Source organism: Leuciscus leuciscus, assembly GCF_965113295.1.
Source record: "Leuciscus leuciscus genome assembly, chromosome: 25".
Taxonomy (NCBI): Eukaryota; Metazoa; Chordata; class Actinopteri; order Cypriniformes; family Leuciscidae; genus Leuciscus; species Leuciscus leuciscus.
In genome coordinates this window covers 16,602,814-16,625,231 of record NC_138724.1, presented here as the reverse complement: position 1 = coordinate 16,625,231, position 22,418 = coordinate 16,602,814, and the positions used below count along the sequence as shown (strand labels likewise).

Here is a 22,418-nt window from a genome sequence, read left to right as displayed (position 1 = left end):
TACTCACCGATCTTGACTGAATAACCTTTGTAGCTTTAATAAGGATTAATTACTTTTCATTTATAAAAATAACTATGCAGTGTTATTTTACATGATTACAACTTTGTTCAGTTATGTTTATTTGTGCTATTGCTAATTTGAATTAAAGTAATACATAATCATAATGGTTATGTATGTAATAAGTTTTTTAAACTGCATTTAAAAAAAAATCCATATTCTTTTCTTTGAGTAAAATGCTGTGTTGTTTCAACACAAGTTTGGGTCAAATATGGACAAACCCAACTGTTGGGTTAAATTTTTTAATTACATTTTAATGGTTTAATGGTTGGGTTTGTCCATATTTGACCCAAACATAGGTTGAAACAACCCAGCATTTTTTAGAGTGAATAATTGTTTCCATTGTATATTTATCTGCCTATTTGGAAAGTGCTAAAAAAAATAAAATTACAAAAAAATCCTGAATAGACATGATGAATTTGCTTACGACAATGTTTCAATTATTTGTATTATGTTAAGTGTAATATTTATTATTTTTCTATATTATATTTAAATATTTATTTAATACTTTTATATAATATTAAATATTCTTATTATGTAATTAAATTAAAGCAATCACATAAAATGCTTTCATTAAAGCAATTAGGAACTCATTGCCGTACAAATCCCCTTGCTTCATTATAACACTGAAAATTATACCCATTAAATTCTGCATTCACTGTTTTGCAAGGAAAATAAATGATAAATTCACGTTGATGGACAGCCGTAACCTGAGAAAAACTATTTGGTGCTACTTTAAATGTAGGAAACCTAGACAGCAAACTGTTTCAGAAAGTTTTATTTGCTTACATTCCTCATACGCATCTGTCCAAACTGTACCACATTACTATGTTTTGTCGATATATAATATACGCCTCTGCAGACAGTTGCAATTACACAATGGTGTCCAATGCCTCCATTTTGTGGTGGTGAAAATGTCAAACATTATTACTAATGAATCGCCCACCAAGGGATTTCCTCTCTCCCTGCTGCTTGACTTAATTGGTGGTTTAAAATCTCATTCAATTATTTATAACCAATGGTGTGCAAAGCTGTGCTCCGTCTGCAATGGAGAGATTAATAAGATACAGAGCCATTTGTGTAATTAAAGCTAATATGAGGAATTAATCCTGGCAAAAGAATGAAGGAGAATGGCCGAGGTGCCTTGCTAACAGCAGGGAGCAGGTTATGAAGGAAGACTTGGAGATTATATATGGCGTATTTTACTTCATGGGAGGGAGGGGTGATAAATAACCTCACACTATTGCTCTGTTACGAGTTGTCTACCTAGACCACATCATGAGGACTGTCCTAAAAGTAAGGCAGTAACTTATCGACAACTTTAAAGTGTTCTCATTTACTCATCCTCATGTCATTCCAAACCTGAATGGCTTTCGTTGTTTGGTTGAACATACTAGATGATATTTTGAGGGCTGTTTCAGCTGTTCTTGTCCATACAATGAAAGTCAATGGGATGCAAAACAGCACCGGATCCCATTGACTTTCATTGTATGGACAAAACAGACTTTTCTTTTTTTAACAGATTTTTTTATTATTTTTTATTTCTGGTTGAACAATCCCTTTAAAACACCTTGCTTTAGCCAAATTGTAAAGCATAGCTTGCACTCTTTGTAAAGGCAATCCCAGAATCCACTGCAACAAGCTCACTGTAAAGGTTATTTATGGTGGATGAAGCAGAGAAGTTGATTATAAAATTGTTTGAATATACAGTACCGTTCAAAAGTTTGGTGTCATTAAAAGGTTATAATGTTTTTGGAAAAAGTCTCTTATGCTCACCAAGGCTGCACTTATTTGATCAAAAATACAGGAAAACCGGTAATATAAAAAAAAAAAGTATTACAATTTAAAATGTAATTCATTCCTGAGATGCAAAGTTGAATTTTCAGTCTTCAGTGTCAGATTTCTGAATACTAGAATGTAAAATCAGCCATAGGACATCTTTTGTTTATCTTTTGTTTTTAATAGGCAACTGCTATTTTATTAAACACTCAATGCTCTTAATTTACATATTAGTTTTTTTTTTTTATATATAACTAAAAGCTTTCTTGAAAGTGCAGTCAGTGATTCTTAGAAAAAAACTGCCAAAAGTCTTGGATTTATACTGACACCTAAGCTCAGTTTTGGTCACATTAGATCATGCAGTGCAAAGTTAAATTCAGTTGTTGCTTGTAGCTTTAGATTCAGTATGCTAACCCAGTGTCCTAAAACGTTGTCAAAAGTGTTCTTGAATAATATCTTCAACATTGTTCATTTACAATTTTGATTACAACATTATGACAACCAGTTGAAAACTATTTTACCCAGTGTATGCCTGTTATGCAGTTCTCTTACGAGAGGTCTCTCGTACTGCGTAAGATATCTTTAATTTTATCCTTAATTTTGTAATAATGCAAAACGCGTTGCAGCAGCAATGCAGACATAGGCGAGACAGCTCGCGCGCCTATTGGCTGCTCTGCGGCAACTGCAGCAGCCTATCGAGCGAGGCCTGGCGTGACGTCAGACCCAATCAGGGCACTTCGCGCCCGCTGCGTCACGTCCCGCCGAAATGGGCGTGGTCTAGGCCTATAAATATCGCTCGCAGGCAGCTATTATCTGATTTTTCATCCTTCAAGCGAAGCACACGCATCGCTGGAGCTGGATTAGAAGCCGCGCCGTCGAGAGAGAGCACCTTCAGCGGGACGAGTCACTGAAGTCGCTGGCCGCGCCGCCTTCCTGCCTTCCTGCTGCGCTTTCCGGCGCTTATATCCTTCTCTTTATTGCACTGTATTTCTGTGTGTGTGTGTCGCCACGTGATCTGCGTTTCCTGCCTGGGTGAGGAACATGCAGCTCTCGCGCTCGCTGACGGCGGATGCCCTCACTGCGAGCTGATGGCAATGGCGACTCTGAGGACTCGCCTAGCCGTCTTCACCGAGACTGCTCCCCCGCCCGCCGCGGCGTCGCGCCGTAAAAAGCGCCGTGCCCAGCGGGCCCCGGAACCCTCCCTCAGCCGCCAAAGCTCGCCGGTTCGCCCGCTTGCTTCCCCGGCTTCTTCTGTTTCGCTTCCTGACGGACAGCGGCCGCCGTCTGCCGCCGCTTCCGTTGATATCGCGGATGAGGAAGCCCTGCTGGGAGAGGATGATTCCTGCTCTATCCTGGCGTCAGGCAGTGAGGATTGGGCGGGCTCTGAGGACCCCGCGCCCCCTGCCCGCACTTCGTCAGGCAAGAGAGCTTCCATCGAGACGGAACTCATGCGAGTACTCGCACAGGCCGCGGCGAGCCTCGGCCTCGAGTGGTCTTCGCCTGAGCAGCCCGCTCACAACCGGCTGGATGGATTTTTCCTGCCTGGGGAGCACGCTTCACCTGTGTCCAGACCGGCGCCTTTTCTTCCTGAGTTACACGAAGAAGTCGCCAAGTCCTGGAGCGCCCCCTATTCTGCTAGAGTGCGTCCTGCTGTTTCTTTGGCATTCTCCGCCGTTGACGATGCCAAGAACAAAGGATACCTCTCGCTGCCGCCGGTTGAAGAGGCGATAGCGGCCCACTTATGCCCGCCCTCCGCTGGACGGCGCGCTAAGCCGGCCCTACCCTCTAAAGCTTGCCGCACGACGTCGAGCTTGCTCCACCGCGCTTTCTCCGCCGCCGGGCAAGCTGCGTCAGCGTTGCACACCATGGCAACGCTCCAGATCTTCCAGGCCGATCTCCTCCGTAAGCTGGATGAGGAAGGACCTGACGCGATCTGCGTGCCGGACTTAAGGAGTGCCACGGACCTCGCTCTTCGTGCTACTAAGTCCGCAGCGCAAGCCATTGGACGGACTATGGCTTCTCTCACCGTGTCTGAGAGACATCTATGGCTGACGCTCTCGGAAATGGCCGAGTCTGAGCGCACCGCGTTCCTCGACGCCCCGCTTTCCGCCACAGGCCTCTTCGGATCCTCCGTCAAAGATTTCGCGGAGAGATTCGCAGAGGTACAGAAAGCGTCTCAGGCTATGAAGCACTTCCTCCCGAAGCGCTCCAGCTCTGCAGCAGGCCGTGCAAAACCGTCTGCTCAGAGCTCACAGCCACAGCCACCGTCCACTGCCTCCACTTCACAGCGCCGCCAGGCCAGAAGCGCGAGACCGCGCTCCCGCTCATCCGGTCGCCGCCCCGCAGGACGCGGCTCGCGACCTAAGGTTACGGTGAAGCCCGAGGCCCCGAAGTCGTCCTAGCACAGCTAGGAAAACGACGGTGTTCCAGTCCCGCTGCGGCCGGACTCACACCAAAGCTATTCGCTCGTCCAGTTCCAGAAAATGTGACTGTTCCAGTGTTTTCTGCAGCCAACAAGTCGGTTCTGTCACCCGCTTGCCTGCACACAAATGCCGTTTTCACGGCTACCCAGATAAATCCCCAAAAGAGCGTATTTTCTGGTGTCCCGGCCACGGCCGATGGTGTTTCGTGTGTAGTAAGAATGCCCACTGCCCAGTGCCCATCCCTACACATAAGCACAGCCTGTCACACAGGGCTCGCGCACATAAAACCGACTCAGGTCGGTTGCGCTTCAAACATGGTGAATGTGCCCACTACCCAGTGCCCACTAACACCACGTTATGCATGTCTCACGGTTTCTGTAAAAACGAAACCAACGTGCACTCGCTTCACGCAAGCGAACAATGTTTTCGGTGTGATAAATGTGCCCGCTGTCCCGCGCCCACATCCACACATAGACATGACAGTTCCCACGGGAACCGCCCAGCCCTCCCCCTCGCGGTTAACCACCGTAGAGGAGTCGAGCGCGGGCAATCTGCCCGCTGTCATCAGCGCGCCCCATGCCTCAAATGCCACGAGCGACACGCTTGTGTTACAGCACACAGAAGCTTCTCCATCGCTGAGCGAGAGGAGCGCGCTTCGTATTCGACCCCTAGCTATCCATGCAGACGCATGGGCAAAGCTACCCGGGGTTTCGAAGTGGGTGCTGAACATTATAAAAAGAGGCTATTCGCTGCAGTTTCGCCGACGCCCTCACCGCTATGTCGCGCGTGTCGAGACCACGGTAAAAACAGAAGTAGCACATCTACTTCGAGCCGAAGTGACGAAACTATTGAGAAAAGGGGCCATAGAACCTCTCTCTCAAGATCAGAGCGAGGGAGGGCTATACAGCAGATACTTCCTGGTACCGAAAAAAGACGGGACCCATACTAGATCTAAGGCAACTGAACAAAGTGCTTGTGAAGCGACAGTTCAGGATGCTCACGACCAGGCAAATCCTTGTGCAGATTCGCCAAGGAGATTGGTTTGTGTCAATAGATCTGAAAGACGCGTATTTTCAAATACAGATAGCGTCACGTCACAGGCGATTTTTGAGATTCGCCTTCGAGGGCCAGGCATATCAGTACACAGTCCTGCCGTTCGGTTTGTCCCTAGCACCCCGTACATTTACGAAGTGCATGGACGCGGCGCTCGCACCCCTCAGAATGAGAGGCATGCGAGTGCTGAATTATTTGGACGATTGGCTGATTCTAGCGCAATCTCGCGCAGTGCTCATAGAACACACGACCATTTTACTCGATCACCTCGAGGATTTGGGTCTGAGTGTCAATTGGGCGAAGAGCTCCCTGTCACCCAGTCAGAAAATATCTTTCCTGGGCACAGAACTGGACTCACTATCCATGATAGCGCGACTATCACAACAGCGCGCGGTAGACATTCGACGCACAGCGAACTCTTTTCGCTGCGGCGCGTCTGTCCCGCTCAAAAGATTTCAGAAGATGCTAGGTCTCATGGCCTCAGCATCGTCAGTACTCCAGCTGGGTCTGCTCCGCATGCGCCCGCTGCAGTTTTGGCTGAAAGCGCGAGTCCCACGCAAAGCGTGGGCACCCGGTTTGCTTCGCCTCAGGGTCAATCAGAAATGCGTTACAGCTCTGAAACCCTGGAAAGCGAACGACTGGTACCAATCAGGTGTAAGCCTGGGGACTTCCTCGAGGGTGAAAGTGGTGTCCACGGACGCGTCCACCTCGGGATGGGGAGCGCTGCTCGAGGGCAGACCGTTCTTCGGCCAGTGGTCAGAACGGGAGAAGCTCCTGCACATAAACTGCCTCGAAATGCTGGCAGTAGACAATGCGCTGACGCGCTTTTGTCCCCAAATAAAAGGTCACCACGTCTTGGTCCGTTCGGACAACATGTCTGTGGTATCCTACATAAATCGCCAGGGCGGCATCAGATCCGAGAAACTGTACAGGCTGGCAGAACGCCTCCTGGTATGGGCTTAGTGCAACCTGCGCTCGCTCAGAGCAGCGCACGTGCCAGGGATCATGAATATAGGACCAGACAGACTGTCCAGGAACAATGTTCCGGCAGGCGAATGGTCCCTACACCCACAGACAGTCCAACTGCTGTGGAAGAAATTCGGCAGAGCGGAAGTGGACCTGTTTGCGTCTCAAGAAAACGCTCACTGTCAAGAATTTTTCTCCAAGAGCAGGAGCGCGCTGTCCCATGTGTGGCCCCGCCGCCCGCTCTATGCTTTTCCCCCCGTCTCTCTCCTGCCTCAGGTGATAGAACGGATCAGGGAAGAAGGATGCTCAGTACTGCTGGTAGCACCGTTCTGGAAAAACCAACCTTGGTTCCCAGCCGTGATGCAGTTAGCAAGTACTGCCCCGTGGCCAGTACCAGTGAGGAGAGATCTCCTCTCACAGGCCCGCGGCTCGATCTGGCATCCTCACCCGGATCTATGGTCCCTTCATGTCTGGGCCATCAACGGGTACATGTTGGACTCCCTAAAGGAGTATTAAACACGATCACGCAGGCTAGAGCTCCGTCTACAAGACGACTCTATTCTTCGAAATGGTCAGTGTTTTCGGGCTGGTGCACAGCCCGTGGTGTGTCACCCACAAATTGTGATGTGACGGAGGTGCTTTCCTTCCTACAAGAGCTGTTGGATGGGGGCAGGGCCCCCTCCACGCTCAAAGTTTATGTGGCGGCTATAGCAGCGTTCTCAGAAACAACGCTTGGTCAGTCAATAGGAAGGAACGATTTAGTCATCCGCTTCCTTAAAGGAGCTAAGAGACTGAATCCTCCCAGACCTCCCTCAGTCCCCGTATGGGACCTTTCTACGGTTCTGGAAGCCATGAAAGGTGCGCCATTTGAGCCTTTACAGTCAATCGATTTGAAACACCTGTCTTTCAAAACGGTGTTTTTGCTGGCTCTCGCTTCGGTGAAGCGCATAGGGGATCTGCACGCGCTCTCTGTGAGCGCGGCGTGCATGGAGTTTGGGCCCAATGACTCAAAAGTTATACTCAAACCTAAGCACGGTTATGTTCCAAAATCCCTCAACACACCGTTTAGGGCGCAGATTATCTCTCTGTCAGCCCTACCGGTCCCTGATGAGGAAAGAGACGCGAGCCTCCTTTGCCCAGTCAGGGCATTACGAGCTTATGTGTCTCGCTCGTCTGTTTTCAGACAGACGGAACAGCTCTTTGTTTCGTTTAGCGGACGTTCTAAGGGACTAGCCGCGTCGAAACAGAGCCTATCCAGATGGATAGTTGATGCTATAGCGCTGGCATACGCCTCCAAGGGCATGCAGTGCCCTTTGGGTGTCAGAGCGCATTCCACAAGAGGCATGGCCTCTTCGTGGGCTTGGTCAAGTGGGATTGCCTTGCAAGATATTTGTATGGCGGCAGGCTGGGCCTCCCGTCTACATTTATAAGGTTTTATAACCTAGAGGTTCCCGCCCTGCAGGCCAGGCTGCTGTCGGTCTAAACTACCAGTATTATCTGACCTGATGCGTTCAGCTCAGAATGCTGCGTTTACTGAGCACAGCTCAATTTTCGACAGTTTAAAGCTGGGCAAACTGTGTAAGACCCACATTTTTTCCCATCAGTTCAGGCCGTACCCCGCCCTGTCTGTATGATGAAATTTGCGTCCCTTCGACGCTACTTTATGTGGAAAAGTGAGGCTGCACCCCTCCTTCTTCCCGGACTCTCTGTGAGTTCACTGAGTGATTGTGCACTATATGTACCCCGGGCTTTCGCCCTTGGGTCTTTGGTGTCAGATCTCAGCATGCACGGCGTTTTACATTGGGTCCCCTAGCGTAAGATATCTTACGCAGTACGAGAGACCTCTCGTAAGAGAACGTACTCGGTTACTAACGTAACCTCGGTTCTCTCTAGAAGAGGGAACGAGTACTGCGTATCTTGCCGTGCATGCACACGCTCTGGTTGCTTCGATGATGAAAAACCAGATAATAGCTGCCTGCGAGCGATATTTATAGGCCTAGACCACGCCCATTTCGGCGGGACGTGACGCAGCGGGCGCGAAGTGCCCTGATTGGGTCTGACGTCACGCCAGGCCTCGCTCGATAGGCTGCTGCAGTTGCCGCAGAGCAGCCAATAGGCGCGCGAGCTGTCTCGCCTATGTCTGCATTGCTGCTGCAACGCGTTTTGCATTATTACAAAATTAAGGATAATTTTTGGCTTCAATATCTCGCGGAAAAGGATTTTCCCCTAGCGTAAGATATCTTACGCAGTACTCGTTCCCTCTTCTAGAGAGAACCGAGGTTACGTTAGTAACCGAGTACGTTTTATGCTTTCAATAAAACTGCGCTGTTAGCGTAGCAACATGCTAACATTTCTATGCTCTTTGTGTTTAACGCAAAGTTGCGCCTTAATGGAGCAATTCAAAACAATCACTTACAAGGTTCCTCTATCTGTATGCACTAGACTAGATAGCAAGGCCGCATACTAGATTTTAGAAATGAGCTTATATGTAACAGTCTTGATCTCAAGCAGAGGATATGGATGACTAAGGCAACACTCTCTCGTGCCAAAATACAAATGTATAACTGTTTCGTTTGGTAGCTATCAAATTTTTATCAATATCTTTTAAAGCAAAACTAAGCCTGAGGGTAGCAATTCAATACTGAACTATAGAGCCTTCAATGGTCAAAAGTTAAAGATTGCTTATAAATCTCTCATAAAGTCTGGGAAAGACTGTGTGTGGCGGACCGTATTATATGCTTCCCCATGAATAAAACATACCTGCTGTTCGCACATTAAAAACATTTAAATCTTCTCTCGCTTTCTCACCCCCTTTTTTTCGAAATCTAGATGGAGTGACTCGATAAACAACTATAGGACGGCTCATTGCTTAAGAGCCTGAGAAAATGACTACAAAACTGAAGACGCCTTTAGAGTCGCTCATCATGACACGCACTGATTCAAACCCTTTTGTTTGATTTCTAGAACAAAGAGCAATTCCCTTACATGTGTATTTACATGAATATGAATGTTGAGTCACATCTCCCACTAGCAATAAAAACCTGCTCCATTTATATCTCTATTGTGTTTGTCCCTTTTCACAAACTCGCTCAAGCATTTCGTCTTATCGAGTTTCATGTGAACTCAAGCTCTGCCTTCGGACTCGCTCCTGGCAGTCAGATTACTCACATCTGAATAGAAATCTGTGCTGCTTTTCCAGCCTCAATCGTACCCCAAGAAAAAATATATATGATGGGGAATCACCTCAAACCTGAAGACGTGATGTTTTGTACACAATTCAAAACTGTTGATGCTGTTTCGAAGAAGTATGGTGCAAGTTTCCATTGGCAACGAAAAGGGACCTTCTGACAAACTGCTTGGCAAGACACAATACCACTCTGGAAACTTTCTAGGAGTAAAAGCAGAAAAACAAGAGACCGAATGAGAGCGACTGGAAGTAATGAGCAGTACAGGACCATGCCTGGACACACGACCAGTCAATCAACTCTGTAATTGGCTCTTCTCTAGTAAAACCCATAATACTAATCAGACCTACTGTACATTGAGTTTGTTTGGAGAGTTCTGTGACAATGAATACAAAGAAACTGATGAAGTAATGTATGAGACTAGCCAAAAATAGAGAGAAAAGTAGGAGGTATAGGAAGGTTTTCATAAGTTTTAAAAGGAAAGAAAAGTAAAAAAGCGATGTAACTGTACGAACGAACGTCAGAAAGAAATGTAGAATGGGATTTAGAGAAAGAAAGAGGGCAAAAAAACCTTTACTTATGGCTCTGACAGCCTTCAAAGTCGGTGCCTGCAGCTATTCTGTTTGCAGTGCTGTCACACAGTAATCCAATTGAGAACCTCTGGGTGGTAAACACATGGGAAAAGAGTGAAAAACAAATGTGAGGTAGAGAGAGAGAATGTGGAGGGGGCAAAAAAAAAAAAAAAAAGGAGCAGATCACGACAACCTCGGGCTGAATGTGTACAGAAATGATTCTGCCCTGGCTAAAGGGCAAACAACTCGTAACAAAACAAACACATTGGCAATCTGTCTATTGTCTCGCGTGTTTGTGTTAGGAACATGTTTAAGGGCAAAGCCTTGTTGATTCCTCAAGATAATCTGTAAGACAATGATGAAAAAGTCAGAAGCAGAGGGACTGGTCAAAATGTAATGTGCAAAACTCCATGATAAATCAACCAGAGATATGATTTTTTTTTTTTTTTTTTTTTTTTTGGGTGAGGTTGCACAAAATCTTTTCAATCAACAGGTCAACATAAAATGGTTTTCATAACCCATGTTTCATCCATTAAGATGTGGTCACATTTAGCACGGTTCAGTGAATTTTCACAGGCAAAATCCAGTCTCTTTAATGGGAATCCACACAAATATTCACCCAATATTTTCTCTTGAAATCCCATGATGTTAAATTCTCAAAAAGTGTGCGATTATTGTACTTCACACTTAACACTACAATAAAGGTTTAATAAGTTAACATTAGTTCATGTAGTAGCTAGCAAGAACTAAAAATAAACAATATTTCATTTTTAAAATCAACATTAATCCAGATCAATAAAAAAAATAAAAAATGCACAAAATGTTCTTTGGTAGTTTTGGTATGTTACTTAATACATTAATTAATGCTAACAAATCAAACTTTACTGTAAAGTGTAACCTACAATTAAATTTAAAAACCAGACTAATATTATACAATACTATCCTCATTAAAGGGTTAGTTCACCAAAAAATGAAGTTTGTCATTATCATTCCAAACCTGTAAGACATTTGTTCATCTTCGGAACACAAATAAAGATAGTTTTGATGAAATCCGAGAGCTTTCTGTCCTCTTCATAGACAATTATCACTTTCGAGGTCCAGAAAGGTAGTAAAAACATCGTTAAAATAGTCCATGTGACTACAGTGGTTCAACCTTAATGTTATGAAGCGACGAGAATACTTTTTTGAATGAAAATTTTTGGGTGAACGAACCCTTTAAAGTGTCGTTTAAAAATGAATGCATTTTTGTGGTGGATTATATGTTGGAGTCCAAGGGGTACAGGATTTTTGCACGACACAATCATGGAAAATTACAGACCACTGTGCCACATTACACAATCAGCCATCCATTAAGTGAGGCTTATTTTATCATAACTTATAACTACTGGTTATGGCCTGAAGACGACGCAGACAGCCAGTCTATAGGGAGAGAGGGCTGACTTCATTACCTAATCGCTACAATACAGCAAATCCTACAGCCTCTCAACACTAATTCCCTGCCCTGTCTGCCCTCGTCGAGCACAGCTGAAATCATTTTCATAAACAGCATTGAGAAAATAAGTGCTCTAACCTGCGGGGACCCGAATACAGCTTTCGCACGGCATGATTGGCTATTTTTTCCATAACAATAGAGGAAGGTTGAAGGTTGATCTTGTGGAGGCATTTTATTTCTGTTTGGAGATGGGCTCTGAAGTGGACATGTTAACCTGGATGGACCCTAAAGAGACCTTTATTCTTTGAAGAAGAAATTTATTTGATATAATTTATTTTAAGGCCATGGTGTTTCTAAGTTTTTAATTGATGTGATTACCATGTCCAATTTACATTTAAATCATAGCTTCAGGAGTGAAATTAGAGAAAACGCAATTAACCAAACTATTTAGGAATGCCAATTAAACACTGCCGGGGTGCCTGAAGAATATGGGAGTCTTAAGTTATGCAAAACTGCAAAACTCTCTGTAAAATGGAAGTAAAAGGTCATACGCCGAGTAATGCACCCCAGGATCGATTTGATTCTCACCCCTTTATCCATATCTGGCCGCCAGTTTCTCCCCCAGTTTCCCTGACCTTTTGGATATTCTTTCTAATTCCACAGTAGTTTCTCATCGCACAAAGTTGCAGAGGATGCGGTGAAATGCTTTTGGTGTGTGTATTCTTCATAACCTCCAGCGTGTAGATGTCCACTATGTATCACGAGTCAGCTAGTTCACAGTCCATCCACTGACCTGCTGTATAAAAAACTGGAAAGTACTTTTACTACCTGATTGGCTGATTACAAGGTAATAGGTTGATATATTGTTTAAAGTTCTGAGGCATCTACAGTGAACCAGGACTAGACAGCATGTAAGATCAAAACAAACCATGACTGACCATACATGTCACCAGAATAAGCTGAAATGTGGACCAGACTTTATTTTAGTCAGTGTCGCTCAGGCGACCCGAGTTCAAGTCCCGGCTCGAGGTCCTTTGCCAGTCCTGTTCACCTCTCTCTCCTTCCTGTTGTTTTCTGTCTCATCCTCACTGTCCAATTTAATAAGGCATTAAAAAAACAAAGGCCAAAATAGGTCTGGCTATTAAGGTGAGGTCACATTTACCGTTGCTCTGAGAAATGTTGCAGGCAAAATCCAGTCATTTCTGGCACAAAAAAATCGGATTTTTTAAAATCACGCCTGATACAGATCAGAATTTGTTGTTCATGCTTAAAACACAAAAATCACGCATGAGATCAGATTTTTTCACATCCGTTCTGAGCCACTTCCAAATGTGGTTTTAAATCAGATATTTGGACATCTTACCTGCGTGTAAACTCTTACATACGATTCCCCTTGGAATTCCAAGCCACCACAAGGCAAGGGCAACACGTTAGATAGCTTTTTAATGTCATATTATGACGCAGACGTGCCTGAATGTGCTCACACTAAGGGGCTGTTTACACCTTGCCACTTCATGCGTTTTCTCAGATCGGATAGCTATCTGATTTATCAAAACGATTCCATTTACACCTGGTCACATAAATGTGTTTTTGCAAAACGGATTTAAATCCGATCTTCAATTCTCGCGCTATATGCAGATTTAATGGAGTGCACGTCAGTCACCGAAAGCAACAGATATGAGCTGCATTTTATTGATCATCAGCTAAAATTTCAAAATCAAAGATCGCAATAAGAGAGAGCAGTAACAGCCCTGGTAAGATCATTTCGTTTCTTTACTTTTAATGATTGTGTGTTAAGCGTCTGCGACTTACTTTCACTTTGATTTGCGATAGTTTGCACGTTGGTTTAATGAGTAGATGCTCAGCTTCTCATCTGCGGTGATGCGTGTTCCAGTAGCGTCGTCATATCTGGCTATAACATTACATATAGACTATAACACGCTCTCACATGCTTATTTTTTTAGCATTTTTGGGAGGAGTACAATTTACATATGTGGTTTCAACAACCAGATGCATTTACACTTGTCCAGTTTCGTCTGGAATGCGGCCCAGACCACCTCCTGAAGTGGTTTGAGCGATCGGATTCAAATGCGTCTCGAATGCGTTTGGGAGGGCATTTACACCTGGTCTTTTCACGATCGGATAGCTATCCGATATGAGAAAACGCATGAAGTGGCCAGGTGTAAACAGCCCCTAAATCTCACAGCTTATTCTTTTACTAAGGTGGAAACTTAGACTTTAAAAAATTGCACACACCCACAAACATTCAGGAGCATTGAAACTAGTTTTCAACCTCTGCCACGTGAATCAACAGCTTCGCTACTGAAGGCTACATCATAGGCTATTTCTCAGCAAATTAGGTGATAACTTCGCTGTTTTTGTAAACAAACTAACAAGCATCATTATTACATACAGACGCACGCAGGCAATTCTCTCTCTCTCTCTTGTTAATTACTTCAAATAAAATAAATCTTACAGAGCTACTAAAATAACAGGCTAAATGGAAATTACCGCTATTTTCCAGTCTAAATCCATTCAGTCAGATTTTGTGCTGCAAACATCCATGAAAGCTTTTAACTTATACATACTGGTAAATAATCATGGCCACCCGATGTGAATTATAAAATAGTTTTAGTACGGCCATTCAAAACTGAGGGTCAACCATGTTGCATAGTAAAGCGATCACCAACGGAATCATTTTGGGAGGTGATTAATGTAAACACAGATATCGGGTACCAGTCGTGTCTAAAGTGAATGTAAACAGGATGGACAAAAACATTTAAATTTATATGGTCAAAATCCTGATCTGTGCATTAAGACATCCAGTGTAAACACAGCCTTTAATAGGAAACCACACGTTTGGGAGTTTCGAGTGAGGGCAAAAGAGTTCCCCATGCAGATTTCACTCATGTTTATGTTGGTCACACGAATTCGCCATGCTAACCAACAGAACTCTGCTTGGTTTGAATGTGACTGTACATTAACAATGGACCATTTTCCCCACAAAATTGTGACCGCACCTTTAGACTTTTAGTCAGCTAATGCGAGTGGTTCAGACAAGATATAGTCAGATTAATCATGGTTTAGAGCCTCTTATCAGAGCTGAGAGCACTGTTTGAATCGCTAAATCCATTTGGACTGAAACTGTGTTTTCGAATTGAAGATTACTTCAACATTATTTTTCGTTGTGTGAAACTGATTCTATCAAGCCACAAGGGCTCTTATTGCCCAAATAATTTCTGAGAAGATAACATTATTGAAATCAGTGACATGAATGAAACAAAAACTGAACAACCTCTTTTCTAACAAATTTCCCCCAGCCATTTTATCATTTCAAATAAGCATCCAAGTCAATATAACTTTGTTTCTTGGCATTTATCAGTCAGACAGTAAAACTAGAGTTTCATATATTCTAGAGAAAAGTAATAGCGCACCTCTCCTCAAATGTGGAAAGTAATAGCACACCTTTCTTTAACAAGCCATATGATCTGATGTATCACTCATGTACAGTACTAAGTACCAATAAAGCAGGGATGAGATGCACTAAATGCAAGGCTGGCTCAGGTTTAAGGGTTTATTAGAATTTTTAAAACAAGTTAAATCAATAGTAATGGGTATGCCTGCCTTTGGAGCAACGGGTAAAATGTCTCACAAGGGGATAAAAATGGTCACCGTTACGTGAAATCTATATAATCTTTATATATTAAGCATACCTGAACTTTAACCATCAGGCTAATACCACCCCATATGGGGCCCTAATCATGAATTTTACATTCGATTAGGCCGTAATGGGAAGGTTGATGTTATTATTGATCGAAATGAGTCTATGGCAACATATTGATGCTGCAAACAATGGAAAGCTGCCATAATCAATAAATGGCAAAGGCTGAGGAGAGAGGATAAAAATGGCAGCTCTTCTGTTCACACACAATAGCTCTATTATTATAATTGAAGATAATTTGACAGGTCCTCAGAGTGTAATAAAAGGAAGTGCATTCTAAATCAATGCCTTTTTTGAGCTTAGTGCCAGTATAGAGCAGCTTAACTTGCAAAAAGCAAGTACTAAACAGCTCCTTATCAGTCCTTTATCAAAAACAAACAACATTCAGGATCTGCAAATGCAAGATTGAAGCTTGTGGGAAATAATAAACAGGCTAGAGGAAATATGTTAGGTGGCTGGAGGATAAAAAAAAAAGAGGATGTATTAATAAAATATGAAAACAGCAGAATTCCCCCTGTGTTCTCAGACTAAGGCCTGAATTCCATTAGAAAACACAGAAAAATAGGTAAATAAAATTAATACATTTTTGAAATATATATAATAAATGTAAAAAGATTAAATACAGTAAAATAAGTAAAATACAACAAAAAAAGTTCATTTAATTAAATCATTTTTAGTTTTTACTGTTTAAAAAAAAAAAAATTCTATTGTGACACATATCTAAGTGAAATGGCTTCTCAAACAAGAAGGGCAGGACTTGATTTTGTCCAAGAGGAATTGATTAGACGGTTGTGGTTTGCTATTGGTCAATCTAATGTGATTGACAGGATGTCCCGCCCTCGTGCCAATAAACGCGTCATCAGACAGAAGAGATGCCGCTGCAAGAGGGAGGGGGAAGTTATTTTGATTAAATATTATGAGGGCACATGAATTAAAAAAATAAATAAAATGATTTATAATAAATACTGCAACATTCCTTAAAAAAAAAAATCAGATGTCAATTTTGATTTCATGGTGACTTGAAAAGCTGTTAACATCTTTTACAACCACTGAGCTCTGGGCAATCCAAAAGCCAAACCAAAGGCACTGAACTATCTCACACCTGTAGTTCATCTTGGTTTTGGCACTTTCAGCATCAGTGTGATGCTCCCACGTCCTGTAAACCCACTAAATATATCTCAGCGGAGAGGAAGAGATCTGCAGGGACTAATCTTACATCTTTAATTCACAGCACATTCTGTCATAATCAATGAAAGCAGTGGCAGGCAGCTCCTGCTTGACTGACACGCTAATGAGAGTTATGTCTTCACCGTGAACATGAGAGCTATTTTTTGTGTCAGAAATAGCATTCTTTAAAAAAAAGAGAGTGTAGAACCTCTTTTGAGGATTTTACTTTACTGATTGCCTCACTAAGTATTAGACCCTGTATGATCCACAAAGTCTCACTGAGCACCAAAAAAAACAAAACAAAGTGGGATCTATTTTCCACACAATAATTAACATTATTTAGGGGAATCACTCATATTTAAATAGGATTATTTGCGAGAAAGCTCTAAGATACAACAGGTTACTTGGTAACCTGGCTTGTCGTCATAAAGAATGTGTGTTTGTGATTTATGAGATCTTCAGAGTTGATCTCAGTCCTGCTTGGCTTGGCTTATACTAATTGACTGTGATTCTGAGTGCAGCATTCTGTTGCTTCAGTAAAGTCTACAAAGAGTTGAGTTAAAGAATAACTAAACGCTTTCATTTGAGGCCAGTTAAAACATTAAATACAAAACGGAAATGGGGAGAAGTAGGAAGAAATAATGAAATAAGATGCAATAACAGTTTCGTCAGAATCTGAAAAGACCAAATTCACAAAAACAACTTGCTCTTAATTTTAAACATCATTAGATAATTATTAAAATGGGCAAATATTTGAACATATATGTAATCATTGCATGATCAAATGTTCGATTAAGGTCACAGGAATTTTTTCTGTAAAAAAGGATAGGCCTACTTCTGATCCATCCGAAATTCCATCGGTGTTATAAACACAAATGTAACCAACCTATTTAAATTAAAATCAGCTAATCAAATAAGTGTTTGCCATCACCATAGATGTTCTATTTCATAATTCCAGACCGCCGGATACGGTTAAACATGGAGAAAAATGGTCATGCGCACGCGTATGATACAAGAATCTCGTATTGATTCAGTCACACGTGGCCTTGACCAATGACGTACCGGAGTCCATAAAATCTTCTGTTTACGTCATGGTCTGTCTCTGTCATTCTCGAGTTTCTTAACATTGTTTTTAAAACAACAATCAACCTTTTTTTAATTATTTTTATATTTATCCATCCTTTTTTTATTTTAAGCAATGCTTCATGGGATTGCAGTTCTTTCCTTCACAAAAGCTGGTAAGTACAGTCTTGAAACTTTGTCTTTTATTTAGATTTTTTTAGTTTTTTGCTTCAAATCAAAGTTTATAATGTGCTTTACCTTGCACCTGCTTGGTTTGGTTCATGACTTATAACTCTTCAATGAAGACTTTACAATCTTCCAGAACCAAGTCCGCTGAAGAAGTGGGCAGTCACTGTTGCACTCCATACAGGTTGCATGAATACCCTTTTTTACTGTCTGCACTACAAGTGATGAGTGACAAAACTAGGATGCAACAAAACTAGCGATAAACTAACCAATAATTGACTACACAGTGCAACTCCCATCAGACATTTCTTTCTCCTCTTCATCTTCTAAATAATGAATGACAACACAAATCAAGACTCCCAGTGCCCACAAGTCTCTGGTGAAACATTGTGGCGTAAGCCACAAAAAACCCACAGAAGCTGAAAAGATTCTTTGATTTCTGCATGATGGCCAGTGAATGACAATTTGGAACTTTGATCAGCCAACCCAGAGTCCTCCACATGTGCTTGAGTGACTATCAGACCAAACTTCAAAGAGCTGCTTCCCATCCAGTGCAATTAATAGAGCGGAGAGTCAACTGATATGACATGATGATCCTGTTAGGACGTGAGAGGCATATCCTGTTCTAAAAGAAAATGAAATTAAGAGAGAAAGGGATGAAAGCAAGAACGAGGGTGATTGACAATGAAAGACGTAAAAACACTGATTCGAACGGCTTGTCTGAGACTGTACATTGATGTGGTCTTATTTTTGCCTGTTTGTTATTCGCTGGAAACGTTACATGCCTCCTCGTACCATTAAACGAGCATGAAAGACTTGAATAGAGATAAAAAAGTGAGTGTGTGACAGAAAAAGGAATGGCACCAAGGTAGGTAAAGCAATTTAAAGGGGTGGTTGATTATGATTTCACTTTTCTAACTTTAGTTAGTGTGTAATGTTGCTATTTGAGCATAATCAAAACATCTGCAAAGTTACAACGCTCAAAGTTCAAAGCAAAGAGAGATTTTTGCTTTTAAAGAAATCGCTTTTTAAGGACTACAACAAACGGCTGGTAGGGACTACACAACATTCCTCTCGGGTTAGTGACATCACCAACCCTAACATTTCTCAGCAATTTCTCAAACAGCATGAGTGATTCAGCTGTGCTGCGTCTTCTATCTCTCGTCTATCAAAAAATCTTCGTCTAGCATAATCGGGCCAGCATTGCATCATGAGTAACTAAAGTTTACCATAACGTCTTTTTATGTGTTACCAGTTTAAGCATTCACGCGATTTTAAACTATTCGGTAGGCTACTTGCGCGTTGTCTGAGAGATGTTTTTTTCTTCTCTGCACACATACTGTACATAGAGTAAAGCCGCCTCACACACAGCTCGCGGGTAACAAAAGTTATTTTTAGTGGATTATATCGCTTTAACAGTCAAAAACATGCAAAAATTATGTCAATTTCGGTCTTGGCGAGTATCCTCTAGTCTAAACACTGTCGGTTATGTCTTAAATAAGAATAAATCGCACGTGACCGTATAATGAAACCGAATCTGTGCACTAGCTCTTAAAGGGACAGCAGCCATATGTGTCTGTCATTAATTTGGTTGTCAAAATAACAAAACATAGCTTTCATTTTAAGGAATCAGGATTAATAGCCTATGTATTTAATTTAGTCAGGACTAAAATACTACCCAGTGTTATTTTTCATTTGATTACTTTATTCAGTCTCTGTATTTCTGAATACTAGTGTTAGACCCAAGCAAAAACTTCTCTTTATTTCTATTTATTGAGATCTCTATTCTATTGTATTTATTTGTGCTATTTTTTTTTCAATTTAATTCAAAGATTGAAATCAAGCTTCCCTTGTGTTGTGTAAATTCTTAAGAACAAAATTACCCCATTGTAAAAATGCAATGAGTGAGCATACATTTTGTAATAAAAAAATAAAAAAAAAAGTCTGAACTCCCCCTCAAATAAAAAATTCCCCCCCATAAGAATCACCTAAGGGGGGATTTCCCCACCATTTTCCAAAACGAAATTCAGGCCCTGCATGTTGTCACTTCTTCTTGAGTCTCTCCATCATTGTCTGAATCCGGTTTGAACATAAAAGGCTAAAAGTTTTTGAAATGTTCAGTGCATGTCTGTGTGAGTGCAAGCTGTTGAAGCTCCGCCCTCTGTGCCTGGAGCAGCAGCTCATTTGCATTTAAAGGAACAGACACAAAACAGTGCGTTTTTGCTCACCCTCAAAAATTGACAATTTTAACATGCTATATAAAAATATCTGTGGGGTATTTTGAGCTAAAACTTCACATACACACTCTGGGGACATCAACAACTTATTTTACATCTTGTGAAAAGGGCATTATACCACCCCTTTAAAAAAGCCCACTCGTGCAGCAGTCCACAAATAATTCAGCCAATCAATTTTCAAAAATGTATCAGCTGACCAAAGCACAAAGTCCCAGGCTTCTTCTGCAGGTGCAAAAAAAATAGAAAACATTTTTTAACGGTCATAAATTCATTCCTCATTGAACAAAGTGCCTACTCTCAGACAATATCTGGTTTCAGACTCAGCTTTAGTTTGAAGCCTGTGTAAATAAATCAAGTGCCCACCAATGCATACACACAACACAATAATAAGACAATAATTCTACAAACTCAAAATGACAACATGAAAAAGGTCACTTCAACTATAGACACTTCAGTCACATACTAATGGCCGCACACGCTGAAAGTAGTATATTTGATACAGAAATAAATTTGATTCTTGCCTCGTAGTAACTGCGCACGGCGTTGCAGAAAGCCTCATCGGCGACAATCTGTGTCTCTCCTTTCAGGAAGGCCTGGAAACGCTCCTTTACCACCTGTAACTGCTGCTTGTTAAGCTGAGAAAAGAAAAGAGAAAAAAACAAGTTTACTGAAGATGTGATCAGTGGAAAATCAGTGACATTACTTATCATTTCTTCAGTGAATAAGAGATATATATTTTTTAATAATGCTTTCTATAGCACCTCTTCAGTTAATACTAAGATTGCGATGCGGTGCCGTTGAGCGTGTGGCAATATAAAAATGCCATTTTCTGCTAAATTGTTATTTGTAATTGCATTTAACTAGTAAAGCACATGGAAATGGCTTTCCATAAATACAAATATCCTCATTTTACTCGTTTGTACCATTGTACATAAATGTTTTTCACCATTATTGATGTTTTGGTTATGAATAATGAGGGGAAAAACACAATTATTTTCCCATCCCTTAATGTGTTTCCAAAGCTGATGTAAAATCAGCAGGAACTGTGGAACAAATACATCTGTAATGTTTTAGAGGGAAAACATCTTTATTCAAAAATAAATTTTTGCTTGAAAAACAAAACAAAAAACATTAGTCATACTCTTTGATGTTGTTTGGAGGGGATTATATCCATTCAAGTTTACCCACAGGGCGCATACGACTAGGTAGCTTCAGAAATCAGGACTATTAACAGTCATAATCATAGTTATGACTCATAAATTGACATCCAGGATGGCCATTTCAAAAACCGGCTTTGGCACAGGCCTTGCCTATGGTTGGAAATTCCTAAATAGAAGGAGCCGTCAAGTAACAAAACACATGAGATGGCAGTTCATATCCCACCCCAAAATGCAGTTCAAACAATCTGTTAAAAAAAAAATTTTTTTTTAAAGAAATTAATACTTTTATTCAGCAAGGATTAAACAACATTTATGTTATAAAATATTTCCATTTCAAATAAATGCTGTTTTTTTAACGTTCTATTCCTCAAAGAATCAAATTATCAAGTATCAAAACTGTTTTCAACATTGATAATAAATAGAAATGCAAAACGCCATTTTAGAATGTTTTAAGTGTCATGCGTCAAGTTTGATCAAATAAATGCAGTTTTGGTGAGCATAAGACATTTTTTCAAAACCATTAAACATCTTACTGACCCCAAACTTTTGAACAGTAGATTACGTACTTTTTGCTTTATCAGAGGATTTTAACCTACATATTTTAGGTAGAAAATGCTGATAGTAGGCGTGCCATGAGATCTCGTGATTAAATCTTGAATAAAACGTGACAATATTTCTTGTCGAGGTGAATTATCAGCGATATTCTCGGAATATCAGCATGAAGGAGTTTAGTTTGTGGCAAATTGCATTTATATTGTTCTGTCTTTTACTGCAGATGATAATTCATTTTCAGAAAGTAAAACTGAAGTGACATTCATTACAAGATGATTAGGTAAAAACTAGAGCTGCATGGTTAATGGTTAAAAGATAGTGATCTCCCACACAATCTCATTCCTAAATGACAATGATTCACCTATGTTTATTAAACCTTTGACAAAATCACACCGGAACATTCAAATCTGCGTTGCCACTGATCATGTGTAGGTATGAAACAGCTTTACAAATCTTTTCAAATCACAAATAAGTTTATAGTTCGGATAGAAACCACTGATGTCTACGGAAGCGATCAAAATAGTCTCCTTTTAAATTGAATTTAACATGGCGCTTCAAATAAGATTGTATTGATTACATCGTTACACCACCAAGTGACGACAAGTGTCTGTTCAAAAAAATGTGTCATTGAATCATTCATTCAATATATTCGACAAAAATGCTGATTCATCCAGTAATAAAACAACTGAAGTATTTATTAATGAGTCACTGAATCATTCATTCAGTTTTTTCAAAATTCAGATAAATTAAACATTTTAAATAGATGTTTTTATTTAATGCAGCAATCAACATTTTGTCAGAACCTCTTGTAAATGACATTATTTGATTCTCAATTCATCCAGAACTGTGCAGCTCTATTGTTTTGC

General features: G+C 41.4%; 1 protein-coding gene across 6 annotated transcripts in view; it reads right to left on the bottom strand.

The window, feature by feature from the left end:
* The window catches only part of cadps2 (Ca++-dependent secretion activator 2), a 156,149-nt gene that overhangs the window by 92,194 nt on the left and 41,537 nt on the right, over nucleotides 1–22,418 (bottom strand). For 5 of the 6 annotated variants that reach the window (XM_082159265.1, XM_082159262.1, XM_082159261.1 and 2 more), the window contains exon 2: nucleotides 20,362–20,475. In XM_082159265.1, coding sequence (XP_082015391.1) covers nucleotides 20,362–20,475 — 114 coding nt within the window. Of the gene's footprint in view, nucleotides 1–9,521; nucleotides 9,667–20,361; nucleotides 20,476–22,418 lie in introns of all 6 variants that reach the window. The other variant, XM_082159264.1, reaches the window with a different exon arrangement.